This window comes from Marmota monax, unplaced genomic scaffold (assembly GCF_021218885.2).
Source record: "Marmota monax isolate L192 unplaced genomic scaffold, Marmota_monax_Labrador192_F-V1.1 WCK01_AAM20220418_F8-fsc00228, whole genome shotgun sequence".
Classification (NCBI taxonomy): Eukaryota; Metazoa; Chordata; class Mammalia; order Rodentia; family Sciuridae; genus Marmota; species Marmota monax.
In genome coordinates, this window is record NW_026695240.1 from 225,824 (window position 1) to 249,423 (window position 23,600).

General features: G+C 49.7%; 2 protein-coding genes across 6 annotated transcripts; one reads left to right on the forward strand and one right to left on the reverse strand.

Moving 5' to 3' along the window:
* Nucleotides 1–94: 94 nt before the first annotated feature.
* Nucleotides 95–7,141, forward strand: Actmap (actin maturation protease). 4 transcript variants are annotated; one of them, XM_046440127.2, is made up of 7 exons: nt 95–1,160; nt 2,632–2,700; nt 3,156–3,280; nt 3,574–3,703; nt 3,794–3,864; nt 4,688–4,943; nt 5,256–7,141. In XM_046440127.2, the coding sequence occupies exons 1-7, from the start codon at nt 841–843 to the stop codon at nt 5,323–5,325; spliced, it is 1,041 nt and encodes a 346-aa protein (XP_046296083.1). In that variant the 5' UTR covers nt 95–840; the 3' UTR covers nt 5,326–7,141. The 4 variants fall into 4 exon arrangements, with proteins under 4 accessions (XP_046296083.1, XP_046296082.1, XP_046296085.1 ...); XM_046440129.2 differs by lacking the exon at nt 5,256–7,141 and having other exon boundaries at nt 99–381; nt 1,035–1,160; nt 4,688–5,087; XM_046440126.2 differs by lacking the exon at nt 5,256–7,141 and having other exon boundaries at nt 96–1,160; nt 4,688–5,087.
* On the reverse strand, nt 7,142–23,529 carry Itpkc (inositol-trisphosphate 3-kinase C). 2 transcript variants are annotated; one of them, XM_046440072.2, is made up of 7 exons: nt 22,279–23,528; nt 17,650–17,749; nt 16,087–16,300; nt 13,638–13,842; nt 10,970–11,071; nt 10,350–10,421; nt 7,142–8,619 (listed from the first exon to the last, which is right to left on the reverse strand). In XM_046440072.2, exons 1-7 carry the CDS (start codon nt 23,383–23,385, stop codon nt 8,416–8,418), a joined length of 2,004 nt encoding a protein of 667 aa, XP_046296028.1. In that variant the 5' UTR covers nt 23,386–23,528; the 3' UTR covers nt 7,142–8,415. The 2 variants fall into 2 exon arrangements, with proteins under 2 accessions (XP_046296028.1, XP_058433579.1); XM_058577596.1 differs by lacking the exon at nt 10,350–10,421 and having other exon boundaries at nt 22,279–23,529.
* Between the last annotated feature and the right edge of the window lie 71 nt (nt 23,530–23,600).

The window sequence follows — 23,600 nt, forward strand, 5'->3', positions numbered from 1 at the left end:
ACGTCACGAGCTTTTTGCCAATGGGGACGCGGCTCGTGCCCTAGTCTCTTCCGGAGGCAGTCCTTTGAAAGTCCCACCTCTTCCCTACAGCCGCGTGTCTTCTGTCACGTGATCGCCAAAGGGGTGGGCACGCGCCGCGCGTTTTGCCCTACGACACAGGAAAATCTGTGTGCGGGGACGCCATTTCGCGCACAAGGAGACGCGTTTTGCTTCCCAGACGCCATTCCCTATCCCAGCGATATTGCGACTCCGTCGGGCCACCGAACTCAGCCTTCTCCTCAACTTACGGACTTTGCCCATTGTTGATTCCAGGACCTTCTCCGCACTAGACCATTTTCCCTACCCAGTGTCCGATTTGACCTCTTGACCTCTGGCTCAAAGGTCAGCTTCAAGCTTCTGAACTCGGGTTTGGGATGTGAAGGGGAGACAGAGTCTTAATTCCTCCATTCTCTAGCCCCAGGTTCTAGGTCTCACCATGCAGGCGCCCCATATCTCAAGATTGACCCAGGAATTCCCTAAATCCAGTCCCAGAGAATAAAATAATGCATGCACATTTTCCCTTAATAAGTCTCGAAATGCAGCCCAACCCACCTCAGTTCCATGCCATAAATCTGTTTCTGGATTTATGAACCCCACTCTGTTGACCCTGAGATACCTCAGGGTTTGAGTCAACCCTGGTTCTTCCTCCCATGGTTCCAGGTTTTAGCGCTGGTCTTCTCTGACCTGCTGCTCAGCTCCCAGACTCTAGAACTCAGTTCTAAAACCTTTCAAATCTAGGATCCTTTTGGAGGATCCTCCTTTCCCATTCTCCACCCCTCAGCCCATCTTATAGACCCCAAAATGACTTCTCCATGCTCGTCTTCCCTAGAACCCTCAATCCCACTTCGAAGATCTCCTGAACCTCAAGCCTCCATCGTCCCAACTCCTCCCCTACCCCCCAGTCCCTTGAACTTGGCCTTTCTACCCCAACCTTGTAGTCTCCAGTCCCATATTCCCCCACCACCCCCACTGCCTCCTCCACCTCCTGCCTCTAGGGGTGCTCCCCCTCACGTCTACGGCCTGGAGAAGAGCCAGCTCCTGAAGGAGGCCTTGGAGAAGGCAGGCCCAGTCCCCACCGGCAGAGAAGATGTAAAGAGGCTCCTGAGGCTGCACAAGGACCGGTAGGGTCTTCCAGCCCCTCCCTATCCACCCAGGGTCTGACCAGACCACCTGTCCCCGGGTCCCTTCATCCATCTCCTCTCCAGTTTTCCCATTTCTCGTGGTTCTAGTTCCCTGCCTAGGCCCTTCAGCAGTGGTGCGCCCCCCACAGTGAAGAAAGCTGCTCTCAAAAGTGCCTACTCCAGAGGCAGAAATTTCCACAGCCTAGAATGATCAGGGCTGTGATGACAGAGCCTTAAGACACCGCCTGACCCAGGCTGAGAGGTCACTAGGGGGCTTCTGGAGGGGGGGAACCCCAGCATAGCTGAGCAAGTCAGGTAGGAAGGATGTGATGAGAGTGTACTGCTTGGGCAGAGGCCCAGAGTAAAATGAGGACATGTTCTTTTTCAGGTACTGCAAATGCTCCTTAACCAGACAGACACAGGGCAGAGATGGGCCTGGGAAGGTGGGCGAACCAGCTCACATGGGATATGGTGGGCCTTGTGAAGGGAGTTGGACTTTCCAGGACACTGGGGAGTCAAGGAGAGGCTTTGCCTCATGACAAGAGTTCAGGGTCTCAGGGAGCATCCAGGGACTCTGACAGTAGGGGAGGGAAGGGGGCTAGACATTTCCTAGGGACATGATTTAGAAAAGAGAAAAAAGAATTTGCCCAGATGCACAAAGGAACTCCTGAACTCTCCAGCCCTTACTACCCAAGCCACTGTGAGGCAAATTGAATGCAAAAACTGCTTGTCAGTGCATGTGCATGATTAGTATGTATCAGATATTATTGTGTTTTTAAGTATTAAGTTACTGTGACGCTCAGCAACCCCATAAGATAAGAACATCTCATTTCCACAATGAGAAAACTGAGGTTTATAGTGGTGAAGTCACTTAGCCACGGTGCAACGAGAAAGGCCCCTTTGAACTTTGGCAGGGGGTGTGGTGCTTCTAACCACCCTGCTGTGGTGTCATTCCCCTTTGCCAGGAGACATCCCATACTGGGAACCAGGGTGGGGCTGGTCAGGCCTGCAAAGATTGATTATCAAGGTGATCTCTTAGGCCTTAAGCTTGTTATTACCCAGTTTTATTCAAGGATGAATTTAGAGATTTTCATCTTGACTTTCACCTTGTTTAACAGACTTTAAAGAAAAAGAAAATATCACAGAATTTTGGTATAAGACACCTCTTTGAAACATTCCCTCAAATTTTTCTGACTCCTAGTTGCAAAGTTTATACATCTGCTCTTTGCCCTTCAACTCTAGGGAGAAGGCAGGGAGCAGGCAAAAGAACAATTCCCCCCAAACAGATGAGGAAACTGAGGCTCAGTGAAATTAAGTGCCTCATCGGGAGAGAAGGAAGTCAGTGACTGAGCCAGGATAAGCCCTCAGGCCTGTTCCTTGTGTTCCCTTTCCTGTCCACCTGCTGCCAGCTGGACCTCAAGGGGAACCCTCAGAGCTATTCCCTTGTGACCTTCATGTGGCTCTACTTCAGGTTCCGGAGTGACTTGCAGTGGATCCTCTTCTGTGGTGACCTGCCCTCCCTCATCCAAGAAGGCCCTCAGTAAGTGCCCCAGTGTGGGACCTGCCCTGGCTCTGCCCTCCCTGGGTTTCCTGAGGACTCACCTGGGAGTATGGAAGACTCCCAGCTTGGAGAGGAGAGGGAGAGGAGAACGTTGCCCTGCGGGGCCTGGGGCATGCTTAGTGAATAGTGGAACACACAAGCAAGCGAGTGAGCTCCAATTGAGGGAACAAATGAACCTGGTCCATTGGTCTAATTCTACTTTGGCCCCTATTCCCAATAAGCGTCCTTGACTTCTGTCCGCACCCTCTAGCCCTGGGCTCAGGCCTGGGCCATCCTCTGTCATAACAGGGAATCAGGTATCCTTGCCTGGCCTGGGAAGGGGAAAGAGAGCTCCCCCAGAGCAGCAAACCTGTTCCCCACTCCTGCTCCAGGGATAAAGGGAGCCCAGTAATGGCATGAAATAAGGGTTGAGGGTCAAGACCTGTCTCTTCCAGATGTGGGTTGGTGGCCTTGTGGATGGCAGGCACTCTCCTATCACCCACCAGCGGCATCCCCCTGGAGAGACTGGTGCAGGTAGCCAAGGAGAGAGGCTACACTGCCCAGGGAGAGATGTTTTCTGGTGAGTTGGGTCGGGAAGGGTCCCAAGCCCCCGGCTTCATTGGCTTTCCCTAGGAAGGAACCAGGAAGTTGGTGGGTTGCTGTAGGCACGAGTGAGGGGGATCTCATTCCATTTCCTTGGCCTGTCTCTTTGCCTTCTGCCACCTCCTCTCTGTGACCATGAACTTGGGGCTGACCCCCTTTCTGGATTTGTGCCTCAGAGCTGATGGGCATGGTGAGGGATAGAAACATGGGTCTTGTTAACAGGGGGCCGGGCACGTGCTAAGCCATCTCTGTGTGTGCTCTCACCTACAGTGGCTGATATGGGCAGGCTGGCCCAGGAGACATTGAGCTGTCAAACCGAGCTGCTCTGTGGCGGCCTGGGTGGTCCCAACAGAGACCTTGTCCTGCAGCACCTTATCACTGGATATCCCCTGCTTATCCCGTATCCCAGGGTCTAGGAGTGAGCAGGGCAAGTATGGCAAGGGTGGGTCTCAGGACCGTCCCATGGTTTTGACCTTAACACCAGCACCAGCTACGATGAGGACTTCAACCACGAACCGTGTCAGAAGAAGGGCCACAAGGCCCACTGGGCAGTGTGTGCAGGTGAGTGTCCCCTCCTTTGCCCCTGTGCCCCTCCCCCTGCATCTTCCCAGGCCCATTAACCCTCTCACATTCTCCCTCCTGGGCTGACACCTACACAGCCAGGCCATGCACTCACATCATGGACCAGTGCTGGGCCATCCTTCCCCACTGGGTTCTGAGCACAAGACCTGGCAGGCAGCAGGTGCCTCAGACGGCTGGCCATTGGGATTTCCACAAACAGGAACTCAGAGTGCAGACTCAACTGTCAGGCATCCTGGGCTCTGGGCCCAGCCCAGCCACTTCTAGGCTTTGTGACTCTGGGCAAGTTTCTTCACCTCTCTGGGGCTCTGTTTCCCATCTGTAAATTGGTGACAGTAGAACCTACCTCATAAGGCAGCTTTATAGGAAGGCCACCTAAAACTCAAGAGTAGCACTTGGCACATTACATGGCTCAGTAAATGTCACCATTATTGTCATCATCATTCCATTTGCGTGAAAGACCAGATTTGTGCATGTCAGGACGCCAAGATCGAGGATGTGCTGGGCCTCTTCATGACTCTGTGGCCTTGAGACCTTCTCTCTCTAAACCTATCTTTCCCAGACAGCTGGAGATGATGGTGTTTCCTCTGTCAAGTGCTACCATGCCACCTGCCCTGAGCTTGTGGGAAGTGGGACTTAAAATGTCTGCAGCTTTGAAGCCAAGTGCCCCGGGTCTCAATCCAGCTCACCGGTGTGCCCACTGTTCTCCGTTCTCTGTTACATGGGGATTGAGGCAGCACATTCCTTGGAGGGTTGGAGGGAGAAGAAATCAGGGCATTGCCACTCATCTCTTCATATTTCCCAGGGGTACTGCTGGGTGTGCAGAGTGTGCCAAGCCTCGGCTACACTGAGGACCCTGAGCTGCCTGGCCTTTTCCATCCCGAGCCTGGCGTGCCCTGCCGGCCACCATCCATGCCAGAAGAAGGCTTCCCGGGAGCTGTCTTCCTTCTCTCCAAGCAGGGCAAGAGTTGGCACTACCAGCTGTGGGACTATGACCAAGTCCGGGATAGCAACCTGCAGCTGACAGACTTCTCACCCTCAAGGGCAACTGATGGACTGGTGTATGTGGTGCCCACTGGTGGGGTGCAGGCTGGCCTCTGTGGCCAGGCCCTGCTGCTCAGACCACGAGAGTCCAGCAACTAGCTGGGGTGTGGGTGCCTGACTGCCCCTTGGATCTGTCACCATTTAAAGAGTGCCCCAACTTCTCTTTCTGTGTGATACCTAAAGGTCTGGGCTGAATCTCTGAGAGCTTTCCACCTAGAGATCCTTCATCAGGGTCCCCCCACCCTTCCCATTCAAGCCTGGACATTGTCCCAAGTTCAAGCCCAAGCCTGTCTCTTCCAGATCAAATACCCATTGATTCCTATCTCCAGATCCTGTGTCCTGCACAGCCCACCTGAGTGTGCCATCCACCTCCTTCTCTCCAAGGACTACATTTTCTAAGCCACCATGACCTTGCTGGACATCTGCAGGAGCCTCCTTCCTGGACCCTTCTGCCCCACTTCTGCTCACAGAACAGAAACTAAATGCTTCCCACTCAGCTCCCCTCTGCTTGTCCTAGGCTGTTCCTCATGCTCTGCCTACTGGCCTTACTGGTCTTTCAAGTCCCTAGAGTGTTAGGTACCACTTCCTCAGGGGAGAGTCCCAGGACCTAGGCTAGGTGCCTACCATGTCTTCTGGGTATTTCAAGTCCCATCTGAGAGCACGTAGGTCTGCCAACCCCCTTACCCGTGTTAATTCACAAGTTCTCCAGCCCTGTAAGGGAAGTACTTAGATTCCCTGTCTTAGTCCATTTTACACAAAATACTTGAAACCTTTGCAAAGAATAGGGTTTATTTGGCACTCTAGAGTGCTGGGAAGTCCAAGAGTGTGGCTGGCACCTGGTAAGAGCCTTCTTGCTCCTTTTTTTTTTTTTTTTTTTTTGGTACCAAGGATCAAACCCAGGGGCATTTAACCACCAAGCCACATCCCAGCCTTTTTTGTTCTTTATTTTGAGACAAGGTCTCACTAAGTTGCTTAGGGTCTTGCTAAGTAGCTGGGGCTGGCTTTGAACTTACGATCCTTCTGCCTCAACCTTCCAGGTCTCTGGGATTACAGGCGTGCACCACCACAACAGGCTCCTTGCTCTTTCTTAACAAGGTGGAGGGCATCCTACAGCAAGACAGAGCAAGCTCAGCTCAGGTTTCTCTTCCTCTTAAAAAGCTGCTGCTGCTCTCAGGGGGGCCTCAAGATCTCATCTAATTCCAATTATCTCTTAAAGGACCCACCTGCAGATGCCATTAACAGGAATTTGGGGATGAGGTTTCTCACACATGAACTTAGGAGGAATATATTCAAATCATAGCAAATCTTCCTCCCCAGTTTGACAAATACCCTGAGGCCTGAAGAAGTGGAGTCACTAACCCCAAAACTCACATGGCTGGCAAGTGGCAGAATCAAGATTCAAAACAGGTAGTGTCTAGCCACCAGTTAAGCTGCCTCAAAGCTCTCTGAACCTCATGGTGGTGCTGACCACAAACTGGTCTTTCCATCTACTGGTACAAACATACATGAGTGAGTGAGAGCTGTGATTTTGGGGGGCGGGGGGGCACTGCACCACTCATTTACCTCCCCAGCCCTTTTTTTTTTTTAAGTTGTAGTTGGACACGATACCTTTATTTTATTAATATTTTTTATGTGGTGCTGAGGATCGAACCCAGGACCTTGAACGTGCTAGGTGAGCACTCTACCTCTGAGCCACAATCCCAGCCCAATCCCCAACTCTTTTTATTTTTTGTTTTGAGACAGGGTCTTGTTGAGTTGCTAGACTGGCAATTCTGCCTCCACCTCCTGAGTCACTGGGATTACAGGTGTGCACTACCTAGTGTTATGATTCTTAGGTTAATGAAAACCTATTATCTCTACTCTGAAAGGGAAGAACTGCAGTGTCCCTGCAGCACCCAGCAAAGTCACTTAGGGAAACTACAGTGCAGTGTTTCCAACCAGTGAATGGGATAAAGAAGAGGTGCATTCCCATCCCAGCCTGATATTTTGGTTGGCACTGTCCCTCTAGTGGCCTGTCCTGGGAGCCCCTGAGAGCAGAGCTGGGAGCTGTCTTCATCACCACTGTGTCCCCTGTATTGTCCAGCATAGAGCCAGGCATAAGAACAGCACTGAGTGGATGAACCAGCTGACCCAGAGCCTGCCTCTGTCCCAAAGTGTTCCTTACCCCACCCAGCACTATGCTCCACTCCCAGATACAAAGAAGAATACCACAGCGTTTACTTTGTCCTGTTTATTGGGGTGTTGTCATGGGTGGGAGGCAGGGCGAAGCCATTTTGCCTCCTAACAGCTACCCCATCTAACAACTACCACGTGTATAAATAAGTATAAAGATGGTCAGTAGAAAAGGAGGACCAACCTCAGCCATGGAAGACATTAGGGCTCCAGCTTAGGAAGAGGTAGGTACCTGTCCTCCCCATGCCCATCCTCATGGGCCAGGAAACAAAAGTCACAGGTGCTGGGGCACTGGGACACGAGCTGTCTGCAATACCCCAGGGCTCTGGAGTCTTTGGTTTTGACCAAATTGCAAACCCAAGGTCATGCCAGAAGCTGCACCACTTGTGCTTCTGGGCCAACCTGGTGCTTCACTGGGTTGGGGGCTGGATTGGGTAAAGTCCCTGTGGAGCAAGGCAGCACTTATTCCCAAGGAGGAAACTCACTTCCTGTTGCCCCACTAGAGGGAAGGAAACAGAAAAGCCCAGAGATAGGGGCAGGAGGAGGAGGAAGTCCTGAAGCTGGATCTGGTGCACCAAGGAACAAGGTTGTGCTGGTCACAGTGCTGGCACCCAGGCTGGATGTGGCTGTGGTTTGGGTCTGCAGCAGGTTGGCAGAATTCATTTGAGGAATAGGGAGGATCCCACAGAGTCCGTGGCAAGGCAGGATAGGTAAGCTGCCCCACCCAGCAGTATCAGCCCTAGGGCAGCATCAGCAGATGTCCCATGGTGTCACACCTTTGGCCTCTGTCACTTAGCACTTGGATGACTTCCAGATAGATATTGGGCCATCACTCCCTCAAATGGACAGGCAAATCCTGTACTTCATAAGTGATTTCCTGGCTCTCAAGGGCACCAAAGACGAACCTGACCAGGTCCAGGGCTCGGAGCCAGCTGGGAGCATGAGGAGGTTGACAAGGAGGCAGTTACAGGTCACTCACGTGTCCATGTGCACTGTCATGCCTGTACCCTTTGATGACTGATGTGAACTCAGGCAGTGTGGTTTAGCTGTGACCTCTGACATCCCCTGGGAAGACACCTTGGCTAGTCAGGGGACCTGGTTCTGGTTCTGTTGACTCACTATGACCCTAACTGGTCACATTCCTCACATTGCAGGGAAGCCAGGTGCTGCCTGGTCTCCCAGGGCCCTTCAGACCTTCTACACTGGTCTTGCGCTACAATATAACCTCTCCCATTGCCAACCTCAGGCCCCCTCAGCATTTTGGGGCTCCTCCAGCCACACTGGCACCATCCAGTAAACCTGGCAGCCTTGGGTGGGTCAACTCTGGGTGAGCCCCTGAAGAAGATGGATCAAGTTGTCCAGGCCCCAGAGATAGCCGTCCTCCCGGTTGCCTTCAGTCCAGGGCAGCCTGTGGCTGAGCGTCTGGTGGTCAGGCAGAGCCACTGTCTTGCCAAAGTCTATCATCCAGACCTTGGCCAGGCCAGTGTGGTCGTGCACAAAGAGGAGGGAGCTGCCCACTACCTGCAGGGGAGAGAAGACAGTTAGCTGGAAGGAGCAGGCACTGCCGGGGGTCTGTTCCCGGCTAGCAGCAGAGCAGGGTGATGACAGTATGAAACCCGGAGCCAGGCTGTCAGAATTCAAATCTTGGCTCCACTCCTTACTGGCTGTGCACACTTAGGCAGTTTTTTTTTCTTTTGTTTTTTTTAAAGTTATATATGGACACAATATTTTATTTATTTTTATCTAGTGCTGAGGAGCGAACCCAGTGCCCCACACATGCAAGGCAAGCGCTCTGCCACTGAGCCACGATTCCAGCCCCTTGGGCAGGTATTTTAACCCTCTGTGGCTGCTTCCTCATACAAAATGAGAGTAATTGCATTTGTCTCAGAGACTGCTGTACATTCACACCTGTGTATACATATTTCACATTTATATGTCTATATGACCATACAGGGTATACTGCAATCTGAGGTAAATGAAGAAAAACTGGAAATCCCAATTTTGGCATGAAGTCCTACATCTTAAATTGTGGCAACTCTGTTTTTAAAATGTTAAATCACCAGGCAAGGGAAACCAAACACAAGGACAGAAGAGATGGGGTGCCCACGGCTCCTCTTTGTGACTTCTGTGTAAACCCTAAAGGCAGTGACAAGAACAAGGGTGACATTTGATAAACAAACATGACAATGACAGCTGGCACATACTGATGGTTTACTATGGGCGGGGCTCCAGTGTATTAGCCCATTTAACGTGTGCAACATCTACGTGGCAGTGCTGCTGTTACTCATCCCATAGGTAGGGTCACTGAGGCCTCCAAGAATGGCTGCCCAGGCAGAGGCACCTTGGGAGCTGGGATCTAAACTGGAGTCAGCCTGACTCCCAGATCAGTGCTCCCTCAGCAGAGTCAGGGATGCTAGGAGAGGTGAGCAGGGTGGGAGGGGCAGACCGAAGTGCTGGAGAGAGGAAAGGATGCGCATGGGTGACGCCACCACTTCACAGACTTCCCAGCACAGCCTCAGAGGATCCCTGTATCTCGAGAGAGAGGGGCTGGGAGCCAGGAGGAGGGCAAGAGCCACCACACAAGGAGGCATAAATAAACAACTATGGAAAACTATGACACCGGCTGGGGCTGGGGCTCTGTGGTAGAGCATGTGCCTAGTATGTGTAAGGCACTGAGTTTGATACTCAGCACTGCATATAAATAAATATATAAAAATAGAAGTACTGTGTCCATCCACAACTAAAAATATATATATATTTTTTATTGTAAATGGACACATTAACTTTATTTTATTTATTTATTTTTATGTGGTGCTGAGGATTGAACCCAGTGCCTCACACATGCAAGGCATGCACTCTGCCACTGAGCCACAGTCCCAACCTAAAAATATATATATTTAAAAAAAAGAAAACTGTGACATCAACTGATGGTAAGAACAAGGAGTTACATGCCTTTGTATGTCCCAAACCTGTGGTACTCTCACACCTTCACAGCCCTGGGAGGAAAGTACTAGTGTTCCTGCCCATCTTGAAGAGGAGGAAACTGAAGCCTAAGAGTGTCAGTCAGTGGCCAGGGTCACACAGCAGAGACAGCCTTCATCTCCAGGCCACCTGACAAGTCCATGCTCCTCACTGTCCCACCTCCTGAAATCCCCTTTCCTGGGTCCCAACGTGGGGGCTTCTCTTCTATAACTTTGTCCTTCATGCCTGGACCCCAGTACCCCCAAGCCTATGTCAGCCAAGGCTCACACCTCATGGGTCTTGAAGAAGGGAGAGTTCTCCAGAGCTTCGCGAAGTTCTTCTAGGCGTGTCACGTACTTTTTCTGAGTGTGAAAGGAAGAGTGCCTTGGTTAGCACAGAAACTCTATGAGCCCTTTGTGAGCCACCTTGAAATCTGACCTCGTCCTGTACCCTCAAAGGAATGGACACACTCTAGCCAGCAGGCAATACAGAGTGACATGGGGAAATGGGGGTGGGGGCAGGGGAGCCAGGGATGGAATGCGTTAAGGTGGCACAGACAAGAGCGAGGCAGATGACGTGAATACCCATGAATTCCAAGAGGTAGAGTCGTGTTTTCCCCTTCCCTTGGAGCAAGGCTTGATTCTATGATATGACCAGCTTTGGCCAATGCAACATGGCCATTCTGACACCAGGCATCAAGAGGCCTTGTACTTTTCTCATTGTCTTAGCTCCCTGCTTCCAAGGAGAGGCAGCCACAGATGCCAAGTCCACAGCTAAAACAGAGGCCAGGCCACTGGACAAGCTGGCCTCAGCCAAGCTACTGGATCACCGCAGACTCTGATCAAAGCTGTCCAGGGTCACCAAACCCAGCCAAAGCCAATATACTTTGACACATGGGCATCCCACTCACCAGGATTCCATGGTCCCTGTCCACAAAGTCCTCCAGCACCTTTGTCACCTGCTCCACTGCCTGTGTCTTCTTGAAGTTGGTATTGCAGGTGCCATCAGCTTTCTGCAGGACAAGGGGTAAAGGGGCACTGTCAGGCTGTTTTCCTGCCCACCCCAGACACAAAGCGACCTCAGGCACCTCCCTGGCTACCAGCCTGCCTCCACGCTTGCCTGATGTTTGGGAAAAAACAGCCAGTGCAGCCCAGCCCCATGTCACTCTCCCAAGCAATCTGTCTTTCCAAGTCTAACCTTGAACCTCCTGGTTGAGCCAGTCTGACAAAGAGCTTTTAAGAGGAAGGGATCCAGGGTCATGAACCTGCCACTGCCTAGCTGGGTGGTCTTAAGCAAGTTAGTTCACCTGCGTCAGCACTGGACTCCTCATCTAGAAAATGGGAATTGTGTTGCAATCTACTTCCTAAAGCTGATGTAAGAATTAGAGGGGACTGGATGTGAGCACACAGCATGCAATGAATGAGGCAATTGTTACTTTTCATATTTGAGAGGGTCACAGAGAAGACACACTGGGGCACATTCTACCACACAGCCAGGTGCTACGTGGGCACTGCTACTTGAAGGTGAGAGGACAGACAAAGATGAGGGAGACAGTCAATGGTATCAAAACAAAGAAAGAATAATCAAGGTGAGCTGGGTGCGGTGGCGCACACCTGTAACCCAGCTCCTCAGGAGGCTAAGACAGGAAGATCAAAAGTTGAAGGCCAGCCTCAATAACTTAGTTAGGCCCTGTCTCAAAAAAAATAAAAAATATGGCTGGGGATGTAGCTTAGTGGTAAAGCACCCCTGGGTTCAATTCCTGGTACCAGAAAAAGAAAGTGTAGCCAGGCACAGCAGCACACTCCTGTAATCCCAGGGACTTGAGAGGTTGAGGCAGGATTGCAAGTTTGAGGCCAGACTGGGCAACTTAGCAAGACCCTGTCTCAAAATAAATAAATAAATAAATAAAAAGGGCTGGGGATGTGGTTTAGTGTAGAGCACACCTCAGTTCAACCTGCAGAAAAAAGAAAAAAGAATAAGGAAGGAGTATAGGGAGCTAAGAGGAGCTAAAAAGGGGACCCTGATGTAGTGGGATGGAAATTAGTGAGGGTTTCTTTGAGGAAGTAGAAATTAAAAGAATACAGAAAAATGATGGAGAGTCAACCAGGGGACCAAGAGAGGGAACAGGGCTTGGATGTAGCTCAGTGGCAAAGCACTTTCCTCATACACGTGAAGCCCTGGGTTTAATCCCAGTTCCAAAAAAAGGAAAGACAAAAGAACAGAGGGAACAGCATTTCTGGCAGAAGGAACGGCATGTAGAGTCCCCATGGCAGGAAAAAGCAGGACCATTTCAAGGAAATGAAAGCGCTTCCCTGTGGCCTGAAGACAGATAGAGGAAGAGAGAGTTAAGAGATTCAGTGTAGACCCAGAGAACACTCTGGCCATGGCACTTCTGAGGTACTCAGAAGCCATGGAATGGTTTTGAACAGAAGGATGGTGAGGTCATATTTGTAACTTAGAAAGGCAGCTCAGGCCAGAGGATGCACAGCAACAGTAAAAGGAGTTTTGTCATCTCTAGCAAAATTGTCAATGTGTCTAACCTTTGACCCAATAGTCCTACTTCCAGAAACCTAGTCTGTAGCTAAATCTACATATCTGCAAAATGTCTTATATACAAAGTGATTCATCAAGGCATCATAACGACAAAACATGGAAACAATCTGGTGTCCACTTATGGAAACCATGGCATATCCACAAAGAGAGAATTACCCAGCTGTAAAAAGGGAAGGAGCAGGGAAGGGGAGACTCTCTTTGGGATGATACAGAAAACTCCCCAGGATTTTTTTTTTCTTAATATTGTATCTATCTATTTATTTATTTATTTATTTATTTAATGTGGTGCTGAGGATCAAACCCAGTGCCTCATACATGTGAGGCAGGTGCTGTACCACTGAGCCCCAGCCCAGCCCCGACTTCCCAGGATATTATTACTGTTAAGGGGAAAAAGCAGAGTGCTAATCAGTGTGTGGACAGAGGAAAATTTAGGATAAACAATTTATGTGAATTTTCAGGAAAAACTACAGAAACTGACAAAGTGGTTCTGCATAAGCAGGCGGGCAAGTCGACGGACAGGAGAAGCACAACAAAGAGCTGGAAGAGAAGGTTCTCCCTGTAGGCTCTTCTGAACTATGTGAACAGCTATTCAAACGATTAATTTTAAAAAGCAAAAATAGGCATGCATGAGGAAAAAGGAAAAACCTTCATAGCAGAGGAGAAAGGATCCCTCTCGCGATTGTGTTGGACAACAGATCACGGCTGGCCAGACTAGGGCCAGGAGCCCAGTAAGGCTAGGGCAGAAGAAAACAGGTCTAGACTTGAACATGGCCATGGGAAGGGAGAGAAGACGGCGTCTAAGACGCTCAAGGAGGCAGATACACAAAACGGGCTCTGATGGATGCAGGGACCAAGGAAAAGTGGGGCCTTGTCCAGGGCTGATCTTTCCATCCTCTGAAGTTCCCTGTTCTCTCTCCAGATCTGCTTCTTTCCTGAGTCCCCTGACACCTATTTTCCCTAAGAATCCACCCCCAGATCTCGTTCTAGGCCTGCTAGTGACAGGCCAGCCATCTCTTGGCCCTCACCTTGATGCCTTCGATTCGGAAGCCCAGGGTGGAAGTTGAGCTCATGGTTTCCCTCCACTGCATGTAGCGGGGCTTGGTGACCGCGCCCTGGGCATGCTCCTCAGGGGTGGGGGCCCCAGGGTCCACAGCCACCATCTTCTCATACATGTCCTTTCGGGGCCGGGGCCGTTCTCGCGCCTTCACCAACTCCTCTTCCAGGTAGGTCCTGAGCACAGAGAGGATGTGGCAAAGGAAATCATGAAGCACAGAGTGGGAGCTCACACTCCTGATATTAAGACAGACCAAACGAAAAAATGGACAGGACAGAACAGGTCCACAAACAGACACACGCACATATTCACCCAGTTTATGAAAGAAGCCACAGCAATTTAGTGGGAAAAGGGAAGTCCCTGTAATTAATGGTGCTGGGTCAACAGAATGTCCACATTCTAAAAATGATGAACCCCAGCTTCTGCCTCACACCACACAGACATTAACTCTAGATGGATTGCAGCTCTAAATGTGAAAGTTAAAAACAATAAAGCTTGCAGAAGAAGACAGGAGAATATCTTCATGAGGACCTCAAGTCACCTGTAATCCCAACAAGTTAGAATGCTGAGGTGGGAGAATCACAAATTCAAGGCCAGCCTCAGAAATTCAGTGAGATCTCATCTCAGAATAAAGAGTAAAAAGGGGACTGGGGGACTATGGCTGTGGCTCATCGGCAGAGTGCTTGCCTAGCATGCATGAGGCATTGGGTTCGATCCTCAGCACAACATAAAGAATAAATAAATAAAATAAAGGTATTCTGTCCATCTACAACTACAAAAAAAAAATTTTTTTAAAGTGGTGGTGGAGGGGCTGGGGTTGTGGCTCAGTGGTAGAGCGCTTGCCTAGCATGTGTGAGGCACTGGGTTTGATTCTCAGCACTGCATGTAAATAAATAAAATAAAGGTCCATTGACAACTAAAAAAGATTTTTAAAAAAGTATAAAGGGGGGCTGGGGATGTGGCTCAAGCAGTAGCGCGCTCGCCTGGCATGCGTGCGGCTCGGGTTCAATTCTCAGCACCACATACAAACAAAGATGTTGTGTCCGCCAATAACTAAAAAATAAATATTAAAATTCTCTCTCTCTCTCTCAAAAAAAAAATGTATATAAAAAAAAAAAAGTAAAAAGGGTTGGGGATGTAGCTCAGTGGAAGAACACACCTGGTTCAATCCCCAGTCCTACCAAAAAAAAAAATGTACTTCTATTTATCAAAAGTTTGATACCCCTTGATATTCAAATGGTTGGGACCAGAAGTTTTTCAGATTTCAAAGTTGTTTTTTTTTTTAATATTTGCATAGATATATGTTCATAAAATTGCAGATTTACAGAGCATTTCAGATTTCGGAGTTTTGTATTAGGAATGCTCAGCTGGTATCAGGAGAGTGAAGCAGGAGAGTTGGAGAATATATACACATATATTTTTGTGTGTATATATACAACAAGAGACTATCCAGAATATATAAGGAATTATAAATCAAAAAGAAAAAAAGATGAATGGGAATCATGGTATATCTGTAATCCCAGCAACCTGGGAGACTGAGACAGGAGGATCGTAAGTTCAAGACCAGCCCCAGCAACTTAGTGAGGCCCTAAGCAACTTGGTGAGACCATGTCTCAAAAATAAAAACTAAGGCTGTGCATAGTGGAGCACACCTGTAATCCCAGCGGCTCAGGAGGCTGAGGCAGGAGGATCATGAGTTCAAAGCCACCTAAGCAAAAGTGAAGCTCTAAGCAACTCAGTGAGACCCTGTCTCTAAATCAAATATAAAATAGGGCTGCGATGTGGCTCAGTGGTCGAGTGCCCATGAGTTCAATCCTCAGTACCCCAAAAAATAAATAAATAAATAAAACTAAAAAGGGCTGGGGATGTAGCTCAGTGGCAAAGTGTCCTGGGTTCAATCCCCAGTACCAAAAGAGAAAGGAAGAGAGAGAAATAGGCAAAAGATCTGATAGGTACTTCTCTCTTTTTTTTTTTTTTTTTCTTATTTTTAAAAAAATGTTTTCCCTTTCCCAACTTTATTTTTGTTTATTTAATTTTTTTATTTTTATGTTTTGGCAGTGCTGGGGATCAAACCCAGGGCCTTGAGCATCCTAGGCAAGCACTCTTCCACTGAGTTATACCCCTACCCGCTATTTGACAGGCACTTTTCAAAAGAAGATTTCCAATAGACAATCAACATATAAAAAGATGTTCAATTTCTTTAGTCATCAGAAAAATAGAAATTAAAACCAAAATGAATACCAGTACACACCCATCAAAAAGGTTTAAATTAGTAAGACAGAAGGCAATGCCAAGTCCTGGTACAAAGATGGAACAACTGGAACTGTCACACACTCCTGGTATTGAAAACTGACTTGGCCCTGTTTTCAAAAATTCCCACCACATACTCTCTACTCCTGCCCCAGCAGTCCCAACCCCACCTGCTGCCCATTTTGCAGTCCATGATGGAGGGGCCCTCAAAGTCTGCCAGTAGATCTTCCATCTGGTTGAAGGCCTGGCCATCCCTCTGCACCATGCCATAGTAAGCTGGCACAAAAGGCCTCAGGGGGTCTCCCATCAGCTGTTCCAGGCTCTGCTGCTCACATTGACAGAAACGTTTCAGAATCCGACCATCCTCTCCTGCCTGGAAATTCCCTATGGGCAGCAGGACCAATGAGAGGGTCAGAAACTGGATCAGAAAGAAAATCCCTGCCCACCCCCACTCCCATCTCCCTGTATGCATCAGATCCAGGTCACACACAGGAGGGTGTGTGTGACCCTCCTGCAATGCGGTATCTCTTCCTCCCTGTGACTCTTTCAATCTTGGCCAGGAGTAGTCAGGGAAGGACCTATTTCTGCTCTCTGTTGCTTAAAGAGAGTCCTATACACAGCAGTGGGTCCTCATTTGTTTTGTAATTTGGGGTTGTGAGTTCATGATCTTCTGTGGGAATTTTGTGAGATCCGAGTTGAGAGCATGACTTTCTAGAGATCTACAGTTGCTTCTGCCTAGAGTTCCCAGATGCTAACAACCAGGGCCTACTTAAGTTAATTTATTTATATATTCCCACATGTTTTTTTATTGGTTTAAGTTAATTTATAAATCTGGTGTTTCCTGTATCATAGATAGTATAGGCTAGAATTCCAAATTTAAAAAAAAAATTCCAAATTTTATTGTGACAGTATGTTCAGATTATGTTTTCCAAAGAGGACCATGACAATATCTCCTGTTCTGCCTAAGACATTCTACTATCTGGCCCTTTATTAAAAGTGCTATGTGCTAGGCACTGAGTTTCTATGTGCTGCAAGAATTTGCTAGGTCCTGGGAGAAAACCATGCGGTTGCTGTTTACTGAGAGCCCACCATACTCTGACCATGGGGACAGGGCCAGGAATGATAGTTTGCGTTTGTGAGAAGTCCGTATCCCCATCTCTCTCTGTATATTTTGTTTTTGTTTTTGGTACTGGGCAGTGAACCCGGAGGCACTTAATCACTGAGCTATATTCCTAGCCCCTTCTATTTTTTATTTTGAGATGGGGTCTAACTAAGTTGCTTAGAGCCTTGCTAAGTTGCTGAGGCTGGACTCAAACTTGTGATTCTCCTGCCTCAGCCTCCAAGTTGCTGGGATTACATGCATGCACCACTGCACCTAGCATGTTTGGGTTTTAACTCTTCAGTTCACCTTGCAAGGGAGCCTCCATATTAACCAATAGGGAAATTGAGGCCCAATAAAAGAAAGTAACATGCCCAGGGTCACCTATGAATAAAGAACATAACTAAGATTTAAACCAGGCCCACCTATCCCAGAATTGAGGTTCCACCACCCACCAGAATAATAGGGAATCACTTCGCCCTGACATACAAATGTCCAGTCCCAGGCCCAAGGGTTTTGGGTAACAACCCCATGAGTTGGGTACTATCACCAAGCCCATTTTATAAGTAGAAAAACTACCTATAAAACTACCACGCACCTCTACCCAGCCCTGCCAGCCCACCAACCCACTCACCAGCATGTCCGGAAAGCTGGACCCAAGGGTAGTGTTTACGGAAGGAGACCACGAAGGGTGAATACTTCAGAACCGTCTTCAGCTTCTTCCATGGTTTGCTCTGTGTGGGGCAGAGCAAGGGTGGGGTCAGGGCAAAGCTAAGCAGAGGACGGGCTGCAAGAGATGAGCAGCCAAGGTGGACCTGGGGTCTTGCCAGGGCCTGGCGGCTTTCTGGAATCACTGTTCCCAAGCTTGCTGGGGTGAACCCCAATCAATTCAGCAAGCGTGAGATCTCCAGAGGCCTCAACAAAGGTAGGGGAAACCCCTTGTCTCTGTCACCACTTTCTTTGTCCTTGTCTTATGAGTAAGGACAGGCTGGGTTTTGTCACTCTAACAACTGCCAAATCTCTTCCCTGCCCCAAAACATGGAAGCCTCATCTCTGCCCCCTAAATCAGGTCAAATGATAGAGGTGGAGTGAACAGATTTGGATGACCACAGAGACAAAGAAACAGTGACAGATGACAAAGTGATGACAGAAACAGAGACTGCAGTCATGGGAGCTGTTCACGAGTAGCTCCAGTACTTCCCCTTCCAGAGATGTCCCTGCCCTCTTGAATTGAGGTTATTGACTTGCTTTGGCCAATAAGTGGTGAGCAGAATTATCATTTTGGATGGAAAACTTCAGATGCAGTTCACGACTGTCTGTGTTCAGTCTCCTATTGAAGGGAAGAGGGGCAAAGAGTGGAAAGGAAAAGCTCCCTCAACCTGGACCCCTAAGTGAAGACAGCATGGGTCAGAGCCCCTCACCCACCATTAACCTGTGGCATTGCATTGTATGGACAAGAAAACTCTTCTTTTTCTAAGTTACTCAGATTGGGAACTATTTGTTACTGCAACATCCTGATTTACCTGACTAACTCAGAGACAGGTACATCATGGCGAAAAGAGAAAGGAATATGGAAAGGCAAAAAGAGAAACACAGATACAAATGCCAGAGAGAGAAAAAGATGGCAGAGAAAGAAAGAGCAAGTGTGTGTGTGAGACAGGGGAAGCAATAGAAAACCAGAGAAGGTCTAGTGGTTTAGTTCAGTGGTACAGGCAGTGTGACATATGCACAGGGCCCTGGGGTTGATCCCCAGCACTTCAAAAAAGAAGCAAACAGAAAGCAGGATTTAGTTGTATCACACTGCCTTAACCGAACACACACTCTCTCTCTCTTTCTCTCTCTCTCTCTCTCTCTCTCTCACACACACACACACACACACACACACACACCCCACAAACACTCTCTACCCCAGGTACATATCAGTCCTTAGCAAGTACTGGGAGAATGGGTTGCCTCCAGAGAAGGCAGCTATGTGGCTCATTCCCCTCCCATCTCAAGAGTCAAGGGCATGTTCGCCCCACCCCTCCGAGCCCAGCTACCTAGCAGACATCTGACAGCAGGAGGGCAAACAGCAAGTCAGGGTGTAGGACCTTGGGATCCAGGAAGGCCTATTCCCTCTGCTGTGGAGGAGGTGATTAATCAAAGTTCCTGTTTACTAAGCACCTGGAACATTCCAGGCACAATAACAAAGACTCAGTGTGCCATACCCTATTTAATCCTAAAAACACAACCCCAGGAAGATCATTGTCTGTGTCACAGAGGAGGAAACAGACGCTCAGAGAGGTGAAACCAATTACCTAACATCACCCAGCACAGTGCTGGCGATCTGGCTCTGGTCTGATCTCACTCCTCTAGCTTATTCACTGCACTCCTGCTGGACAAGCTCATGAGGGCAGGGAGAAGGGCGCCATGGCCATGACTGTCCCCAGCACATGGCATGGCACACAGCAGGCACTCCAAAAACAAGTATCACTTGGAGGTTAGTTGAGACTGCTTTTGTGTTTTGTTTTATTACAAATAGATTAAGCATCTTCTCTCTTTTCTTCTTTCTTCTCCACACACACACACACACACTCTCTCTCTCTCTCTCTCTCTTTTTTTTTTTTTTTTTTTTGCAGTGCAGGGGATGGAACCAGTGCTCTACCAGAAGTGACATACCCAGCCAGCCCTCTTTCTTTTTCTCTTAGGTCCAAGGGCTAATCTGGGCTTTCTCAGAGGTTTCATGACATCTCAGCTCACATACCCTGCTCCAGGAAGCCCTCTGATGCTTCAGGTCTGGCCAGACATGCTCTCTGGGTACCCACACTCCCCTGGGCTTCCGCCATCCCAGCCCTGATCACTCTATCATCCAGAGATCAGTCTGTTTCCCCCACTGGCCTGGCCATGGGAGCCCCATGAAAGAAGTATCTTGGTCACTGCTGTGTCCCCTGCACAGGCAACAGAGGACTAGACATATAGCAGGATATCAGGGAAGAACTGCCATCAGATTAGGAAAACAGGATTATGGGAAGGAAGGAAGGATGCCTTTAAGGTCTGACGGGACTTCAAAATTGAGCGAGAAGGAAGCAAGAGCATTCTGGGCAGTGGAAACAGCTTGAGCAATGTGTGGAGGCAGGAAAGCAGCAGGGTGTTCAGGGGACACTGTGTGCTTAGGCTTAGTTACAGCAGAAGGGTCAGAAGGGGAAAGGGATGCGAACAGGGGAACAAGTCTGAGACAGGAGGCTCTGAATGCACGACTGAGCTACTGAAGGTTCTGGGGAGCCCCAGGGAGCCCCAGCAGGCACAGGCAGGGAAAGTATCTGGTCAGAGATGGGCCCCAGAGGCAGCTTCTGGAAAGATAAGGAAAACTGGACGTAGGGAGGTCTAGAAAGAAGGCATGTTAGGGACAGATCCACACACCACAGGGTTACAACGACAGGTTGGAAATTCAGCTAGAACCGAGTTAGACACCAGCTCTGATTTGACTTAGCAAACCCTAGGCAAATGATGTCATCTCTCTGGGCGTCAGTTTCTTCATCTGCAAAAGGGAGACAATAACAATCCCAATCTTCTAGTGCTGTTGTGAGGATTCAAAGAGGCAACACAAATAAGGCACTTAGATAGTGCCTGGTAGAGCTGGGTATGGTGGCGCACACCTGTAATCCCACCTACTCTGGAGGCTAAGGCAGGATCCCAAGTCTGAGGCCAACCTCGCAATTTAGCAAAGCCCTAAGCAACTTAGTGAGACCCTGTTTCAAAATATTTTTTAAAAAATTGAAAAGGGGAGCTGGGGAGTGTGGCTCGGTGGCTCAATCCCTGGTACCAGATTAAAAAATAATAAATAAATAAATAAAAATAATAGGGGCTGGGGATGTGGCTCAAGCGGTAGTGCGCTCGCCTGGCATGCCTGCAGCCCAGGTTCAATCCTCAGGACCATATACAAACAAAGATGTTGTGTCTGCCGAAAACTAAAAAATAAATATTAAAAATTCTCTCTCTCTCTTTCTCTCTCTCTTAAATAATAATAATAATAATAATAATAATAATAATAATAATAGTGGCTGGTACACAGAAAGGACTTGAATCTATACAGTATGTGATCTCCTTGGACAAATGACTTTCCCTCTCTGTGCCTCAGTTTCCTCATCTGGGGGACAATAGTATCAGTGACACAGAAGGTTGCTGTGAGGAGTAAATGATTTAACAGGACCAAAGAGCCTAGCAGGGGGTTGGGCATGAGTGACAGCTAGCTACTGTCATTTTTGTTGATATTATTATTATCAGTCACCCACTTCCAGCTCAGCTGTGCATCAGCCAAGGAGATGAGAGGGCAAGTAGACAAGAGCAATGGCAGAAAGCCCGGCAGGGGGCTCAGCCCTTGCCCTTCGGCATAAGCACCAGCACGTCCAGGCAGGTCTGTTTTCTTACAGCTGTGGACACACACGTGTGTGAACACGTCCCTAGGAGAGGCAAGTGGGGTGAGGGAGGCTCAGGGCAGACTCCAGTCAGTGGCCCCAGCTCAATGGGAGGACCCAGCAGGGAAGCTGAGGAACCAGCTGGTAGACTGTGGACTGCATTCCCAGCCCCAGGTGAGGCTCCAGCTTCACATCTGTGCCTCCTCTGACCCTCCCTCCCTGAACCTGCCCAGCCAGCCCTTCTGATTCACCAGGGGAGAACCCCACCCAAGCTGGGGGTGAGGGTGGAGAATGTAAATAAGAGTCTGCAGGAGCTCCTTGGGGAGTTGCAGAGCAACAGGAGACCAGATGGGTCCCCAGCTGGGAACAAGGATTCCTGAGCATTTGGGGTTGGAACAGCCCTTGGAGAATCTGATGAAAGCTGGAAAGTTCAGTGCAGTCCCCAGGGTAGGGGAGGTTCATGACCCCTTAAGGGAGTCACAGAACCCAGGCTAAGACATTTGGGGAAGAAAGTGCACTCTCTCTATTCCAGTGTTCTTCAGATTTGGGAGGTCACAGACTCCCCTGGAGGATTCAACAGAAATCATAGAACCTTGCTGCAAAATTATGTGTGCACATATGACCATACAATTTCAGGAGTTGCTGAGCCCCATGAAGTCAGTCATTGTTGACCCCAGACCTAGAGACAAAGGAGGAAGGAGAAAGGAAAAAATACGGATATGGGGATGCCCAGAGTGGGTTAGTAACTTGGCATCAGAGGAAGATCAGTGGATAGAAGAGGTGCCTGGAGATGAAGTTGCTGACAGGTAGAGAATGTCCCAAGCAAAGACTGAGGGATGTGGCTCAGGAGCAAAATGGATCCCACTCACCCCAGACCTATCCTCAGGATCGCTGGTACCTCCGCCCCCAGCCACCAAGTCATCCTCAGATTCGTCGAAAGAAGAGGCAGAGGAGAAGCCACCACTGCCCCCCTCAATTCGGGAGGAGGGTCCCATTGGCTGAGCTTCAGGTTCAGGGGTTTCAGGGGTGATGATGAGGCGGGGCACAGGGCACAGGGAGCTACACTCCAAGTGAGGGTACAGGTGAGTCACCAACTCCTCAGGTTCTGGTTCCTCTAATGAGTCATGTTGGTTGGATTCCCCCAAAAGACATTCTGCTCCAGGTACTGTTTGGAGACCATCAGTGCAAGGCTGTGTCCAGGCTGATTCAGTATTCTGCTGTATCCGAGAGTCATGAGTCTGTGGCTCTGTCCAGGAGCCTTCGGTATCCTCTGGTGCTCTGAATTGTACATCAGTGTACAATTCTTTCCAAGAGCCATCAGCACTTGGTTCTATTGAGGGACAGGTTCCCTCTGAGTGAGTCCGGAGGTTGGACCTGCTCTTATGGGTCCAGAGGTTATCAGCCCAGGGCCTGACCCTCTCTGGCTGGGTCTGCCATCCAAGTATTTCTAGCTCTGTCCAGGGCTTATCAGCCTTTGGCTGTGTCCAGAGGCTGGCCCTCTCTGGCTGAGATTGGAGATCGGATCTGTGAGGATCAGTCCAAAAGCCATCTGTCTCCCTCCAGGGACCGGCGGTCTCCAGCCTTGACCAATGGCTCCTCCTTTCTGGATGTGTCCGGGAGCCCGACCGGTCTGGCTCCGTGTTTTGGCTGGGCCTTTCGGTCTCTGCTCCTAGGCCAGCTGCTTCAGGCTCAGCCTGTCCGTCTGTCCAAGATTTTGTCTGCGGGCCATCTGTCCCTAGTTCAGGCACAAGGCCCATCCTGTCGGGCTCGGGGTGCAGGCTGGACCCCTCAGTCCAGGCTCCGGGTCCGCCCCCCTCCGGCCGCCCCGCCGGGCCTCCAGCACCCGGCCCCGGTCGCTGTTGTCCTGGCTGCCGCCGCCGCCCCCCTCGCGGCGCCTCCAACCCCATGCGGGCCGCCGCGGGCAGCGCCCCGGCCTCCGCCTCGTTCAGGCTTCCCCTACACGGGCAGCGCCTCATGCCCGCTCCCTGGATTGGGGCTTCGGCCGGCCGGGCACCTCCTTCCCCTTTAAATCCTACGAGGGGTGTGGCTGGGGAGCCCCGACTCGCGGTTCCGGCCCACAGAGCTCCGGCCTGCCCCGCCACGCAGGGGTTAACCGATACTCCACCTCCAGGGAAAAGCCCCTAAGGCCCGCCCACAGGACGTGACGTAAATGGGAGAGGTCTTTTGTGGC

Bases quoted from the DNA above. Each gene is read 5' to 3' on its own strand.
- Itpkc (XM_046440072.2), bottom strand. From the start codon at position 23,385: ATGAGGCGCTGCCCGTGTAGGGGAAGCCTGAACGAGGCGGAGGCCGGG. The intron at 16,301-17,649 runs GTGAGTGGGTTG...TGCTGCCCATAG, and splicing joins CCAGCTTTCCGGACATGCTG to GGAATTTCCAGGCAGGAGAG. The intron at 10,422-10,969 runs GTGAGTGGGATG...TTTCACACTCAG, and splicing joins ACAGGGACCATGGAATCCTG to AAAAAGTACGTGACACGCCT.
- Actmap (XM_046440126.2), top strand. From the start codon at position 841: ATGACTTCTCCATGCTCGTCTTCCCTAGAACCCTCAATCCCACTTCGA. The intron at 1,161-2,631 runs GTAGGGTCTTCC...GCTCTACTTCAG, and splicing joins CTGAGGCTGCACAAGGACCG to GTTCCGGAGTGACTTGCAGT. The intron at 3,704-3,793 runs GTATCCCAGGGT...CACCAGCACCAG, and splicing joins GGATATCCCCTGCTTATCCC to CTACGATGAGGACTTCAACC.